Here is a 16,286-nt window from a genome sequence, read left to right on the forward strand (position 1 = left end):
CGAGTTGGGGGCTGGAGTGTGCCACAGCCTTGTAATGGGTGAAAGTCAAGGAGGTGAGGAGTTTTCTGCAAGCAATGAAGAACAAGGGTGCCGCTCCAAGAGCTAAGAGTGCCTCCACATTGAGAAATGCAGCTCACAGGTGAGCCCATCTACTCCAGCCCAACTCCTCTTGTGTGTGTGGACCTGTGTTCTTTTTGTCTGCCCAGCATCCATTCCTGCTTCTGGTTACAATACTGCAATTTTCTTTTGGGAAACAAAATCTCTCCGAGTATCAGGACGTGACTTTGGCCATAAATGAACTGCCCGAAAGAAAACCCCATGGAGAATGCAGAGCTGAGAGACAGAGAGGGGGTCATTCCCTTTGAAATACCTAGATCCAGCCATTCCTGAAACCCCAGTCATGGTCAAAACCAGCACTTTCCTATACTTTTCAATTTTGTGACTTCAAAATCCCACTTTTTTTTTTTTTAACTTTAGTCAGTTGGAGTTAGGTTTCTGCCAATTGAAAAATAGTTCCTAACATGGCTTATTCAAATCTTTTACTCATTCAGGTTTTCCTCCACATTACATTTAATGAATGTGTACCACGTGCCCAGAGATACAAGCAGGAGGAAACAAAAAAAAAGATAAGGCCCATGGATGACCTGATCAGCAGAGAATAATTGCCATATGGAATGATAATCGTCCTAACGAAGGGAGATACAGGGTAAGTAGAAGGCGAAAAGCTCATAAATCTTCTAAGACAGAAAATGCTAAATATTGACGGCTGCCTGGGGCTACTATTTTAGCAAAGTGCATTAAGCGTACATGATAGATGCCAGGCTCTGCATTTCAGAAAAACAGGCCCATTAATCCCGCCACAATGTCAGCCCTGCTCCTGTCTGACCTCCCTAGGCCTCTGTCTTCCATCAACCCTACTGGGGGGTAAACACCTCATCATTCTTGAAGCACAGGAATTCGCCAGTGGAAAGAATAGGCCAACACCTTCCAAGAGAACCAAACGCTACATATTTCATCCTAATGTAGTCAGAGGCTTAGGTGTCTGGGCCGGGGCCACGGTCCCCAAGTGACACCCAGGCTCATCGGTTTCATGCCCAGCAACTTAATGGACTCCGCCTCTGGAAGCCCGCTGCCCCTGCCTTTCCCCATCCCCACTCCCCCGTAGTGAGTGGCAAATTCACGGTCCAGAAAAGCCAGTCCCCCTCTTAAGCATCTCCTGGGCCATGGCTTTCTGGCGGAGGCTAGGGCAGGAGACGTGAAGTGAAAAGTCAGCACATACAGGGGACAAGCTAGAAAGAATACACTGGGTCAGAGGACCTGAGGACCAGAGGACCAGAACCAAGGGTCATGGGAAAAGGCTTCCCCAGCCGAAGTCTAACCAAACCCACAGATTTAAAAAACCCTGTCACTTACTCCCCCTGGCTGCAGATCTTTACCTATTAGAAAAAAAACAAAAAGAACAATTCAAAACGCCTTGGATTTCTTTATGATTTGCCATCACTTGTAAGAAAGTAAAGTAAATAAAAGAGATGCATAGGTTTAATTACATTTATTATGTATAGTCACTGCTATGCTGATTTATGCACAGGCTTTCTGTGCACTCAAAAAAAAAAAAAGAAGCTGAGTGACTAGGGCTGAAGAGGAAAAAGGCTGTGCCTTTCCTTGCAGACCAGCAGTTCTCAACTGGAGGGACACCTGACAAAGTCTGGAGACACCTGGGATGGTCACATTGCACAGAGCCTGACGCTATCTCACAAACTGTGAGATCATGGCCTGAACTGAACCCAAGAGTCGGACGCTTAACTGACTGAGCCACCCAGGGGCCCCACGTCCAACTCTTGATTTTGGCTCAGTCATGATGTCGAGGTTCGAGCTGACAGCGCAGAGCCTGCTTGGGATTCTGTCTCCCTCCCTCTCTGCCCCTCCCCTACTTGCATTCTTTCTCTCTCTCTCAAAATAGGCAAAACTAAAATTTAAAAAAAATGAGTATCACCTGTGCAAAGGAGAATATTTAATAGTTACAAACACACAGAAACTATTTAACAGTTTAAAGGAAAAATAATCAAAAGCACACCCTATATAACCACCATCCAGTCTTCGAATACTTTTTACTTCTAAAAACCAAAGAAAGCTGTCAGAGACCTGGAGAAAGTTAGGGAGACCGAGTGTTCTGAAAGAATGAGCTGGCAGAACCTTCTAGCCCAGAAGGCTGGCACACGTGAGCCAGAAAGGATCGAACAGAACTTGGAGTCCCAGAACAGCCAAAAGATGTCACTTCGTGTGCCAACTGTAGTCAGCTGACAGCAATCACCTGGCGGGCCGCCTGGGAGAGAACCCCACGACTGGCTGGGGATGTCCAGGGTGGGCATGGGAGCGGGGGGCAAGCAGGGGCCCACACGTGACAAGCCCTGTGGCTTAACCCCTTCATGTTTCTTTTGCAAAAACCCAGAGGCAGGGAGGTAGACTGACCGGCCTCAGGGCACACCGTGAGCTGGCAGTAAAATTCAGCAGGCATCCAGACTCCAAGCCAGGGTTCCACACCTGTTTTTGTCTGGCCCACGCGCTTAAACCATTTTACACGATTCATTTTTTTTTAAATATCAAAATAATAGTATTTTATGACCCAGGAAGATGACATGAAATTCAAATCTCAGGGTCTATAAATACATTTTTACAGGAACACAGCCACGTCCGTTTATGGAGGTATTATGCACGGCCACGCTGGCAGACGACAAGAGTTAGGGCAGACGCTGGATGGCTCAGAATGTCTACAACGTTCACGAACTGCTCCTTTGTAGAAAAGGTTTGCTCACTTCTGCTTTTTGCCAGCGTTTCTCAAACTTCAACGTGCGTACCCACCACCTGGGTGCGGGGCGGAGGTGTTCAGTAAATTCAGATCCTGTTTTAGGCCGGTCTGCAGTAGGGCCTGAGTCTCCATGTCTAATAAGCGACTTGGCGATGCTGATGCTACTGGGCCTCGACCACACTGTCAACAGTGGGCATCTACTCCACTCCTCAAAGTGTGGACCCCAACCAAGGGCAATCGGTAACGCCAGGGAACCCGTCAGCAGTGCAAATACTCACGCCCCACCCAGACCTACTGGATCTTGTTTCAACAAGCCTCCCAGGTGATTCTGATGTGGGCTCGAGTTGGATCCGCACTGCTTTCCACCCCACTGCCTCCTGGGCGAGTTCAGACTCTGGGAGACATGAAGTCGAGCCTGATGAAAAACCCAGCGTCAGAAGGAACACACTTTGACACACCCTGAAAATGCAAGACTTTCCTTAAACATTCCACCTGTGACTCGAATGAAGCTGATAATACTGTAATAGAAAAGCTTCCCATTTATGAAAACGTGTGACTGCAGTTCACAGAAACCTCCCGTAAGAATATATATTCGCCAACAGGGCTGAGAAATAACAGTCATTATTAGGACAGCATTAAAATAATCATGATATAATTAAAAATATAAAGACAAAAAAAAAATGAACCCGGGGGCATGATTCTTAACTATATATTTTTTAAGTTTATTTATTTTGAGAGAGAGAGAGAGAGAGACAGTGTGAGTGGGGGAGAGGCAGAGAGAGAGGGAGAAAGAATGCCAAGCAGGCTCTGCACTGTCAGCACAGAGCCGGATGTGGGGCTCGAACTCATGAAATGGGGAGATCATGACCTGAGCTGAAGTCAGACACTCAACCCACTAAGCCACCCAGGTGCCCCTATTCTTTTTTTTTTTTTTTTTTTTTTTTTTTAGTGTTTATTTTTGATAGAGAAAGACAGAGTGTGAGTGGGGGAGGGGCAGAGAGAGAGGGAGACACAGAATCGGAAACAGGCTCCAGGCTCTGAGCTGTCAGCACAGAGCCCGACGTGGGACTCGAACTCATGAGCCATGAGATCATGACCTGAGCCGAAGTCAGACGCTCAACCGACTGAGCCACCCAGGCGCCCCTATTCTTAACTATTCGTAACAGTGCACTGTGCCTAAGGGGTTTCCACAGCCCATCTTTATATGGTCTCGTGGTCTAGGGGTAGAAACTTTGTCTTTAAACTTTCAAAGTTGGCCAGCCAGGGAAAGACCCATTAAAGGATTCAAGACTTGCATGTTGGAACATTCAATGCAACACGGATCATAATAGCAAAGAACAGGGACTATCCTAAAAAGTCAGCAATAAGAGATCGCTTAAGTCCACTCTGGCACATTCATGCACTGAACATCCACGCTTCATTAAAACAGACGAAGCAGGGCGCCTGGGTGGCTCCGTCGGTTACGCGTCCGACTCTCGATTTCAGCTCAGGTCATGATCGCCCAGTGCATCAGTTTAAGCCCTGCATCGGGCTCTGTGCTGACGTTGTAGAGCCTGCTTGGGATTCCCACCCCCTCCCTCCCTCCCACTCTGCCCCTCCCCCGTTCATGTGCGCTCTCTCTTCCAAAATAAATAAACAGATGAAGCAGATGTGAATGCACAAAATGGTCATATCTCAAAGTACAAAAGAGGTATAGAACACTAAGTATGTATGACTCTATTTGAATATATTAAAAATATTTTTTTTTTACCAACTACATCCACAAATATTTCTTTTCTAAAAAGATACATGAGGGGCGCCTGGGTGGCGCAGTCGGTGAAGCGTCCGACTTCAGCCAGGTCACAATCTCGCGGTCCGTGAGTTCGAGCCCCGCGTCAGGCTCTGGGCTGATGGCTCGGAGCCTGGAGCCTGTTTCCGATTCTGTGTCTCCCTCTCTCTCTGCCCCTCCCCCATTCATGCTCTGTCTCTCTCTCTGTCCCAAAAATAAATAAAAAACGTTGAAAAAAAAAAATTAAAAAAAAAAAAAAGATACATGAAACTGTCGCTTTGGAGGAAAGGGACAGATGGAAGGGAAGACAATATATTTTCATCTTCGGACTTTCTGAAACGTTTCACCTGTTGTTTTTACAGTGAATGACCAGTATGTGTTGAGCACCTACTATGCACGACTGTATGCACTGAGGGTGTAGCAATAAACAGAGAAGACACAGTCCCTGCCTTCCCGGAGCTGACATTCTAGTGGAGACAGACAGACAGTAAACAAGGACATTGTGCAGTGCGCCTGGCTCTGCCACCTCCACGGTTTGTGACCAGCCGGCAAGAGACCAGAAGCTGACACTGTAATGTAGCCCAACTGTGGCACCAAGAACACCACTGGGTTCAGCTGGTCTGCTTTCTTAGGAAGACGCTCTCAGGGAAGGAAGCAGGGAGCCTGACTGACATTCTGGCACAAATTTCTTATCTCGTGAGCCCAGCAAGCAGTTCCTGAACTGGCTACTTTGGGGTGTCCCTGGGTTGGAAGCTACTGAGTGCTGCTGAATAACATAAATTTGTGGGGAGGGAGCACTTTGTGAAGGGAGTGGGAGAAGAGGGCCCTGCTAACTCGTGACCTTTTAAAAATATGTAGGTTTGCAAACACAACAAAACATAAAGCGAGGGGGGCCGGCATCAGGTTGGCCTCACTCACCAGGAAAGGTGTGCAGACCCAGGTGAAGGTCCCCACAGCTGCCAGGTAGGCCGATTTCTTCAGCACCTTCAGCTCCTCCTGCCTGATGGCCAGCACCTTGTCTTTGAAGGCCAGTTCCCACGCGTACAGCTTTAGCACTTTGATCCCGTTGAGAATCTCATTCATCAGCTTAATCCGATTGTCTTTGCTCTTCATGTGGGCCACCTTTGGAGACAGGAGCATTCTGGCCCTGGCCCCAGGCCATCCCAGAAGGGTGGGGAATCGACCCTGCAATCCTTATGTATGCTACTCTCTTTTACACCAGAGAAAAAACTGCTTTGGATCCCTTCCGCTGGACGTAGAGACACCAATTAGATTTAGATTTGCGAAGCAGGTGTCCAGGAAAGAAGAAAGGCAGGGGTCCTACTCTGCTGATCCAAACACAAGACAGATAATGATGCTGGACTTATTTTCCCCTCCATTTTTTAAGCTTCTTTACTGGGCCATACCACTGTTAAATGCTGCTAATACCATCTGGCATTTTCCAGATGCATCTGACATGCACCTAGTCATTGAAGGCTCTCGAGAACCTATCACGAGTGCCATGGTCACTCCTGGGTCACAGATGAGGACGCTTCTTTTTTTTGTCACGTGAAGCAGAAGCCAGTGACCGAAGTGGTTTCAAGGGAGGGCCGTAGGGACAGAGCCCCTTCACTATTTACCCTATTCCCACCCGCACCTGCTGAGGCCTCTTTCCAACAGGACCCAGGTCCTGGGACGCGTCTCTCCTACTGCGTCATTGATGTGGCCAAGCGCTCTCAGCTGAAATCCCACAGGCACATCATAAATAGCCATCAATAGGGGATGAGAGACAAAAACCTCGACCCCTCTCTGCTTCGGACCATCTCGCACCAGCTCAAGAGAATGAAGTCAGGCTCCACACTACGCCACAGAAGGATCCCTGAGACGCGGTGACAAATGCTAAAACCGTGCTGGCCAAATGGGTCGGTGTATAAACATATATGATGGTAATAGCACAAAACACACACACAAAAAACACACCAGACCCAATTAGATAATGAGATCTCTCTATAAATACATGTAAAGTTCTAGAAGGCTTTGCTTTGGTGTGTTCACTGGGACTGAGGGAGCAGGGAAGGGGGCATTCCCTTTTAATCTACACACTGTGTATCCACTGAACATCTTTTATAAGGAAAAGGCATGCGCTGTTGTTACTTGGATGTTTTAAAAGTTAAAAAGCATTTCTGAAAACAGTGGAAGGGCTAGCATAAGGTAATAGGCGGCGGGGAGTCAAGGTTAGTTTTTATTCTACTCTTGAAAATGCACATAAAACACATAAATGACTAAATTCCGTGGGAAATAAGGAATTCTCGGAGGCCCACGGATGTGATTTTCGTCACTGGCCTGTGAGGCCTAACTACTTTGGGGGTTCTCAACCTTGGCTGTCCGTTGTCATCACTCTGGAAGCTTCAAGAAGTGATGCCCAGGCCTTATCCATTTTAGGTGAATCAGAATCCCGGAAAAAGAGCCCAGGCATCAGCATTTGCGAGAACTCCTCGGGGGATCCCAGCAGGGATGTGAGGCTGAGAACCCCTGGGCCTGGGCAGAAAGAACTCGGCTAAAATCCAAATGGAAAGGCGTCCAGCAAGGGCCTCCGCGTGGGGCCCTATGGAGGCAGACACCCTACCTGGTAGGTCTTGGTTTTCATGGCCATCACGGCGTTGACGGGAACCATGAAGATCATCACAGCCACTCCGGCCAGGACGGAGGGGCCCAGATTCTAAGGACAGAAGAGAACACAGGCCTTCAACACAGGGCTTTCCAGCTGAGCCCCTCCACAGGGACTCCGCAGACCTGGACCAGTGCATTCAGGACAACTGCGTCACTTTAACCCCGTGACGGGCTGTTAGGAACTTTCAGATTCATTCCTGAGCATCTCTTGGGGTCCCACAACCCCTTTAAGAGCATGCAGGCCCCTTATCTGAAACCCTGGGGTCCAGAGGAGCTTCGCAAATTAGAACTTTAGGAAGGTATTGAGACGTTAAGCAGAAGAGAGTTAACACAGCCAGCCCGGCGCTTTATCTTGCTTAAAGGCCTGCTTTACAAATCTGGCCCCTGGCTGGGATTTGGGAGCTGGGATCTGGGAGCTTGGATCTGGAGGGTTACCACCATTCTCAGGACTGGTAAGAGGGGCTCACCAGGCCTCAACTCTTAGTACAAACGATATGGTTTACGCAGAACCCCCCCCCCCCTTGCCTTCTGCAAGTTTGTGCCAGGCAGAGTCTGCCTATGTGACCAGCCCCCGATAAAAACCCTGGGCGTCCGGTCTCTATCAAGCCTCCCTGGCTGGTAACATTTCACACGTTGTCAGAACTTGCTGCTGGGGAACTGAGTGCATCCTGTGTAACTCTGATGGGACAGGACTCTTGGAAGTCTGTACCTGCTTCCCCCAGACTCCGCCCCCTGTGCCTTTACCCTCTGCTCATCCTGCTGTACAAATCAGGGCCATGAGTCTTCCTAGCTACTCGTCAGCCTGGCGGGGTCTTGGGGACCGCTGACACCCGCGTGTCCCTACGCGCCCACTGGGGCCCTGGCAGTGCCCTCCATAATCAAATACAGTGATTTTTCCAGCATCAAAACCAGAGTATTCACACTGAGAGAGATCATCAAGATCATAAGTACTTCACATCAGTTCAAGTAAGGTTTTGGCACCAAATGAATTAAGGAAAACTTTCAGAGCTTCTGGATTTGGGGATTTGTAGATAAGAGGCAGCAGACTTGTTCTGTTATCACAATTGCAGATAAGGGATCAACAGCCAGATTAAGAGGTCAGGATAAGCCACAGATCTACATCTTGTACCTTCTACACCTAAAAAGAAACAGCTTGAGAAACTGGCCCAGTGCACATGTACTCAGCAGCTACACACAGATGGAGCCAGAGGGTGACGTGATTTTTTTTTTTTTTCCCCATTCGGCATTTGGAAAACCAGGAGCGTTAGTCTCTTCCAGGTAATCACCCTCAGGGACAACAGTCCTACTCTCCCCAAAAATGCTGCTGTTGCTCCAGACGGTTTGTGACATATCTCCGTCCAGGGACGATTAATCCACCTTTGAGAATGAAGGTGATTTCTACCACCCACCTAAAGCATTCAGAATGAACTCTGACAGCAAATAGTAATGAAAAGACACTGGGCAGATCTATATACCATGCACTGTTCTCTGAACATCACCTGCTTTGATTCATTCCTTGGTCCCAACATCCCTGTGATGAGAGGTACCGTTACCATCACCAATTTCCAAAGGAGTGACATCAAGTAATAAGGTCACAAAGCTGACGATGGAAGAGGCAAGGTTTGAACCCAAGCAGTCGGACTCCTGAGCTCACTCCAGCATCGTTATCCTATACAGTGTTTGTGATGGTCAAACAGAGAAATCCTATTTTCTTTCTTTCTTTTTTAATGTCTTCTTGTTTTTGAGAGAAAAAGACACAGAGAGGGAGCAGGGGAGGGACAGAGAGAGAGGGAGACATGATTTGAAGCAGGCTCCAGGCTCCGAGCTGTCAGCACAGAGCCTGACGTGGGGCTCGAACTCACGAACTGTGAGACCAGGACCTGAGCCGAAGTCAGACGCTCAACCGACTGAGCCACTCAGGAGCCCCGAGAAATCCTATTTTCTATCTAAACTAGTAACTCCCAACCAGGGAAGAATTTTTCCCAGGACACATGAGGCCATGTCTGGAGACATCTGGGTCCCGAGCGGCATGGGGGTGGGGGTGGGGGTGGGGGTGGGGGTGCGGAGAGAGATGTGTGTTGCTGGTATTTTGTGCAAAGAGGCCAGGGACTCTGCTCGACAATCCTGCAGTCCACAGGCTAGTCCCCCAACAAGAAAAAATGATCGGACCCCAAATGTCAATAGCACATTCAGCAACCCTCATCTGAAACAAAACCATTTTCCTCATGCTTTCTAAATCTGCCCTGAAGGCCAATTCTAAAAGATGTGCTCCAGAAATATTTCACCCAGGGCTGTGCTTTCTGGGGAGGTGGATACCCCAAGATGTAGGCCCAAAAAGACATTTAGATTCTGGTATTTACTTCTAAGTTTCATTACCAGAAACAATTTATAATCCCTCATCTGCTCCATAAACAGACCAAAAAAATGTAAACTATAGTCATATCAACAGACAAGTCACTGTGCACCTATTAGGCACCAGGGCCCTGTGGGACTGCAGTCGTGGGAAATAAAAAATAAGACAAGAAGGACACCGAGCCCGTGAGTAACCGACACATATATCAGGAGAGGAGGGGCTGGTACACTGAGCAGCCAAAGACTATTCCAGAATGTAACATCACAGGAACTCCTATACTAAAGTTAGTGGGTTTAAAAAAAGGAAGAAATTTGTTTCATTGAGAACGAAAAGGAATTAGTGGTGGGGTGCCTGGGTGGCTCAGTCGGTAAAGCGCTAATAACTTCAACTCAGGTCACCATCTCATGGTTCTTGAGTTCAAGCCCCATGTCGGGCTCTGTGCTGACAGCTCGGAGCCTGCTTCAGATTCTGTGTCTCCCTCTCTCTCTGCCCCTCCCCTGCTCACTCTCTTTCTGTCTCTCAAAAATAAAATAAACATTAAAACAATTTAAAGAAAAAAAAAAAAGGAATTAGTGGATGTGACAGTTGCCACAGCCTTAAACGATGGGTAGCACTTCATCCTTAGCAAAGAAAGAGGGAAAGGAATTCCTGGCAGAAGAAAAGCCTCAGAGGTGACAAAGAATAAGGCAGAGGTTAGGCTACGAGCATCTCATCAACTTAAGTGCTCCATGAAACTCTGGCTGAGGCAAGGAGGAATGCAATATTCTCTTTTCTTGGACACCATTCTCAGTAAAGAGGATATAAACCTAAAGGGATAGAAGCCATTGAGGGAAATCCCATTGAGAACAAAGTCAACTCAAAGGGAAATAGGGCCAAGAAATGATGAGAAGGGTGAGACTGAGTCCTCATGGCACTGCTTGAACTCCTGGATCCATCCATGCTTGAAGCCATACTCTGTACTCTGCACTCTGCAGTTGCATGCACCCACAAAATTCCCTTTATTTGCCTAGACTGTTTTAAAATCCATTTCTCTTCCTTGCAACTCTGAGAATCTTGACCAACACAGTTTAGGACTAGTGAATAAAGGGAATCTGGTTAGTGTTTGGGAGGACACAGTAGGAGACATACGGTGTGTATGTTGTGAGGTTACTAATTACATGCACTGTCAAAAAAAGACAAACGCAAACAATTGTCATGCCACCAAAAAAAGGGGCATAAACCCAGTGACCAAGGGAAGGGATAAGATATCCAGCAATTGTCTAACAGGCCAGAAAGTAAAACGTGAATGACGGCAAGGAATACAGAGGTTCTGCTTACGAACACCCACTCCCTCACCCCCCGCCGCCCACATGTGGCGGTCCCTCCCTCTGCACCACGCGAATGACGTCAAACACACACCAGCCACAGGAGGTAGAGGGCAAGGACGACCTGCAGAGGGGCTGACCAGATCATGTTGATGTACGTGGCCAGGTCCATGAACCTCTGGGCATCCACGGACATGAGGTTGACGATCTCCCCGACCGTGGAAGACCTTCTGGCTGAATTGGTGATCACCAAGGCCTGCAGGACAAAGGAGAGAGGAAGAAGGTGAGGGCGGCAGGAGACAGCCCGGGGTTCACCCTCCAGGCCCCTGCGAAGGAAGAAGACAGCTCAAGAGTGGAAAGCCCACTCTCTTTTCTCCTCCCTCGCTGCCTCGTCTGTCCCATCGCAAAGCTCCCGCTGTTACCAATGACATTCACTGCCTCGCCCTGACTTCTTCAACATGAAAGGACCCCAGAGATGGCCTCAACCAGGGCCTCACACACTTCAGGGTGCACACACATCACCCGCGAAGTTACTTACAGTGTGGTTTCAGATTTGGTAGGACGGCGATGGAACCTGGGGCTATGCATTTCTTACAAGCTCCCAGATGATGCAGATGCCATTCGTCTGCAGAGAACACTCAAGGAGCAAGGTCAAGGTCAGGGCTTCTCAACTTTGGCATTACTGACATTTGAAGGTGGGTATTTCTCTGTGGGACCAACCTGTGCGCTGTGGGGTGTTCACCACATCCCCTAGATGGCCTCTACCCACTAGATGGCCCCACTCCCAGTTAAGAGAACCAAAACTGTCTCCATACATTTTCCAAACATCTCCTAGAAGGATAAAATTATCCTGGTTCGCAAACATGGTTTCACACTATTACCTGGGGAGTTTAAAAAACATTGGTGCCCAGGTCCCACCCAAAATCAGAGATCCTGATTTTGTTAGTCGATGGTGTAGCCTGGGGACCAGGGGTTTTGGAAGGTCTCCAGGGGAGTCTAACTTACAGACAGGGCTGAGCACCAATGACCAGTCCACGGTTCCTGACTGTCTCCTAGGCAGTCTCTTGTCAACCCTGCTCAAGCAGTGTCTTTGCCCCAGAAGCTAAGAAATGAAGGAACCAAGAAATTCCTTTAAAGCCGGATGTACAGGGGCGCCTGGGTGGCTCTGTCGGTTAAGCATCCAAGATCAGCTCGGCTCATGATCTCAGAGTTCCTGGGTTTGAGCCCCGCATCGGGCTCTGTGCTGACACTGCACAGCCTACTTGGAATTCTCTCTCTCTTCTCTGTCCTTCCCCAACTTGCGCGCACTGTCTCGCTCTCTCTCTCACAATAAATTAAAAAACAAAAACAAAACCAGCTGGATGTGTACAAATCCTATGTATTCCACTATCGAGGGAAAGGACGTCCTGCTCAGTGCAAATGGAGAGTTAGAAGCAACCCAGAGTATCAACAGCAGAGACAGGATGTGAACCCGGATTTTCCCACGTCAGGTGCCACCTAAGAAATTCAGCTACGCAGGCGCCTAGGTGGCTCAGTCGGTTAAGCGTCTGACCCTGGGTTTCAGCTCAGGTCACAACCTCACTGTTTTGTGAGTTCAAGCTCCACATCAGCTCCCAGCTTCTCTCTCTCTGCCCCTCCCCTGCCCACGTTGCTTTGGTCTCTCTCAAAATAAGTAAGTAAACTTAAAAAATTTGAAAAATAACAAGAAATCCAGCTGCCCGTGGCCGACACGGCCCCAAGCAGATGCCCCACACCCACGGCTGAAATCAGCTTTGCTAAGGTCTCGCGCCTGATGGGTCAGTCCCCGCCACGTCACAGGGGCCACCCTCACGCTGCCGCTCCAGAAGCCGGGCTCGGCATCCCCACGGTGGTCCTGGGAGGGGCGGGAGAGGGGGGTGACCCAGCCAAGCCCCCCCCCCCCCCCACCGCAGGGTCTGGGGCCACGGCCGGGCCCGTGCGCCAGGCCTGGCCTCACCCACCTTCCGGTAGACAGCCCCGATGACGGCCGTCTTGATCCTCATGCCGCTGACAAAGCAGATGTGGAAATACTGGTGCAGCACAAGGGTCTGGAGGCAGGCGCTGACGAACAGCAGCGCCGTGTAAAAGTAGCCCTGCCAGTCCGGGGCCTTCGTATCGTTCACGAAGTTGATGAGCAATCTGCGGGGCGAGAAAGGAAGGCCGTGACGCGTGCGGCAGGGACTTCAGCGTCTGGACCGTGTCCAGGCCAGGCGGGGCGGGCGCTATTCCTGAGTGTTACGCTTGGGAAAACAGACCCGGGGCGGTGACAGGGCTGCGCGGGTGGCCTGAACCTGCTCCCGACGGGGCACCCCACGCCTCCAGTCTCATCACCGGACAGTCACCCAGAGGTGACCAAACAGAGACTGTGAGAGGCGGCGTTAGCAAAGCAGAGAGAGGGGACATGTGGCCCCAAAGAGACAGAAAGAGACAGGCAAACAGAGAGAGGAGAGAAGGGAGCTCCTCTCTGACTTTCTGCTTTCAGGCTGCAGTGCGACACAATCTGGCTCATTCTGTTGTCCTCGGTTTCCACAGATAATCCTCTCTCTTGCCTCTTTCGGCTTCAGGGAAGCCTGGTACGTTTCTGTTCCTTGCAACCAAAGTGGCCTTAGCTTGGATGGTATTCGAGCAAAGCATGAGGCAAAGCGGGTCAGGGCAGAGAGGCTTGGCTTCAAGCCCACGGGGCCAGGCCACGTGACCCCAAGGCAGAGGTTAGGGTACCGTAAGTGAAAGGTCAAGGACACAAAGACTCATGCAGCGGGCAGGGAAGGGGTCTTACTTTAAGATCTCCGGGCCAGCAAACATCATCAAGTCATGGAGGGCCTTGAATAAGAAGCTCATGAGGAAGTAGGGCCCGAAGGTCTTGTATAACACCTTGAACAGAGACGGCTCCCGGCCCTTCTGAGGGGACTTGACAATCAAAACCTCGGCCTCCTCATTCACGTCCACCTGGGAGCTCCCTTTCGGCTTGGCGGGATCCTTGGAGGAGTACGCGATCTTTGCCTGCTGCCTGGAACACAAGGAGTGTGGAGCGGTTCTGGGGTCTTCCTGAAACTGGGCCGGCCAGCCGCGGGGAGGGTCAGGGCACCCCACCCCCTCGGGGGGGCCCAGCCAAAGAAAACCAGTTACGGCGAAAAGGCAGCTGAACATGCTGGTTAGGAGTACAGACGCAGGCTCCTGGCCAGCCAGCTCTGTGACTTCGAGGTCAAGTGGCTTCACCATTTTAGGCCTTAGTTTCCTCATCTGCTAAATGGGGACAGAGGGACGAGTCTACCCCACAGGGCTGTTGGGAAAATTCAGTGTGTTCATATATGTGAAAGGCACTGAAAAGTGCCAGCCCCACCGTGATGTACAGATTCTATGCAATCTCTGATCAGAATCCAAGTTGACTGACAAGCAGATTCTAAAATTCATATAAAAACTTGAGGGACCGAGGACAGCCAAAACAATCTTTAAAAAGGAAATCAAAATTGGAGAATGCACACTTCCCGATTTCAAAACTTAATCAAGATAGGCATAAACACACACACACACACACACACACACACACACACACACACACACTCACACACACACAGAACCACAGACACACACATTATCAGTGGAACCAGAAATAAACCTGACTGATTTAGGGTATCCACAGTGTCAAGACTGTTCAACGGAAAAAGAATAATCTTTTCAACAGGTGGCACGGAGAAACCAGACAGCCACGCAAAAGAAGGAAGGTGGACCCTTAGTTCATTCCACGTACAAAAATCAACTCGAAATGGGTCAAAAAGACCTAAACACAAAGCTACGACTATAAAAATTCTTAGAAGGAAACATGTGAAAATCTTCATGACCTTGTATTTGGCAATGGATTCTGAAAAATGACACAAAACGCAGACGCAAAAGAAAAAAAACGATAAACTAGACGTGGTCAAAATTAAACACGTTGGGGGCGCCTGGGTGGCTCGGTTGGTTGAGCGTCTGACTCTTGATTTTGGCTCGGGTCATGCTCTCCGGGTCGTGAAATCGAGCTCCACAATGGGCACGGAGCCTGCTTACAATTCTTTCTCTCCCTCTTCCTCTGCCCCTCCCGTGCTCGTGCATGCTCGCTCGCTCGCGTGCGCACGCACTCTCTCTCCCTCTCCCTCTCAAATAAAACATTCAAAAACATGTTGTGCTTCAAAAGACACAATTAGGAAAGTGAAAAGACAACCCACAGAATGAGAGAAAATACTTGCAGAGGAAATATCTGATAAAGGACTTGTAACCAGAGCATGTAAAGAACTCTCACTACACAATAAGGAAAAAAAAAAAACCCCAATTTCAAAAAAGACAAAGAAGATACGCAAATGACCGTGAACTGCTGCTTGATCTCATTAGTCATCCGGGTAACACAAACCAAAACCACAGTAAAGATATTACTTCACGTCCACTCGGTGGATCATCACAAAGTCATATAATGCCGAGCGTCTGCAACCATGTGAGAAACTAGAACCCTCACATTCGCCCCAGTGGGGTCCCCTTCTACTGGGAAGAGGACAGAGCAGAAACAGTGGAGGGCGGGCCACTTCCGAGATCAGGTCACGGCAAACACAGTGGCTTCCGTCTTGCCCTCTCTTGTGTCGTTCACTCTGGGCAAAGCCAAGTACCACAGGAGGAGGAAATGGGGGAAGATCCCATGGTGAGACGCTGCAAAGAGCCAGCATTGACTTGCCAGCCACACGCAAACTAAAAGCAGGGCCTACGGCCCCAGTCAAGCCTTCAGATGATGTGGCCCCAGCTGACCTGCCGAGCACAACCTCCAGAGACGCTGGGCCGGAACCAGCCTGCTAGCCCACGGCTGGATCCTTAACCCAGAGAAGTCGTGTGAGATCGTAAATGCTGGCTCTCATCTTCAGCTGCTACACACGGGGGAATACGTTACACAGCGAGAGACACACACCCCAGCTCCCATCTCCCAAATTACAGTCAAGGCAACACATTCCAATGGCCCGACGTGGGCTCCACCCCGAAATACACGGCGCATCCTCACCCAACCCAACTTTTGTGATTTGCAAACTCCTTCCATGGCGGGAGGACGCTGAACAGTGCTCAACCGCAGAGGACTCGCCTTTGTCACATCTATGCCACATCTGACCATTTATACCACCTGCCGCTTTCTGCTGGAGACCACAGCCCTCCAACCCGCCCTGGCTGGCTCCCCACCCCCCAGCCCCCAGGAAAGGGTCAGAAACGCGGGAATCTCCTCCATGCTCCTGGGTTGACCAGGCGCGGGTCCTGTCCGTCTCCCTCCTGGGATGTGTGCAGACATCCATCCACCCTTTCCATGTGCACGGCCTCTGGCCCATGCAAGCGACCACCCCCTGGGCCTCCTCCCTGCTCACTCATTTCTTCCCACTCTTG

At 49.6% G+C, this 16,286-nt stretch overlaps 1 protein-coding gene and 1 long non-coding RNA gene across 5 annotated transcripts in view; one reads left to right on the forward strand and one right to left on the reverse strand.

Annotated features, from left to right (window-relative positions):
* ABCC1 (ATP binding cassette subfamily C member 1) overlaps positions 1-16,286 on the reverse strand; it is a 142,097-nt gene that overhangs the window by 54,956 nt on the left and 70,855 nt on the right. For all 3 annotated transcript variants that reach the window (XM_058710430.1, XM_058710429.1, XM_058710431.1), the window contains exons 8-12: positions 13,675-13,905; positions 12,860-13,037; positions 10,975-11,136; positions 7,180-7,272; positions 5,493-5,696 (exon numbers count right to left, since the gene is read on the reverse strand). In XM_058710430.1, the coding sequence (XP_058566413.1) occupies positions 5,493-5,696; positions 7,180-7,272; positions 10,975-11,136; positions 12,860-13,037; positions 13,675-13,905 (868 nt within the window). The remainder of the gene's footprint in view (positions 1-5,492; positions 5,697-7,179; positions 7,273-10,974; positions 11,137-12,859; positions 13,038-13,674; positions 13,906-16,286) is intronic.
* Positions 7-5,359, forward strand: LOC131500875 (uncharacterized). Of its 2 annotated transcripts, XR_009256510.1 has the most exons (4): positions 7-139; positions 552-706; positions 2,678-2,803; positions 4,937-5,359. It is a non-coding gene; the product is annotated as an uncharacterized LOC131500875 (long non-coding RNA). The 2 variants fall into 2 exon arrangements; XR_009256509.1 differs by lacking the exon at positions 4,937-5,359 and having other exon boundaries at positions 2,678-3,714.

This window comes from Neofelis nebulosa, chromosome 18 (genome assembly GCF_028018385.1).
Source record: "Neofelis nebulosa isolate mNeoNeb1 chromosome 18, mNeoNeb1.pri, whole genome shotgun sequence".
Taxonomy (NCBI): Eukaryota; Metazoa; Chordata; class Mammalia; order Carnivora; family Felidae; genus Neofelis; species Neofelis nebulosa.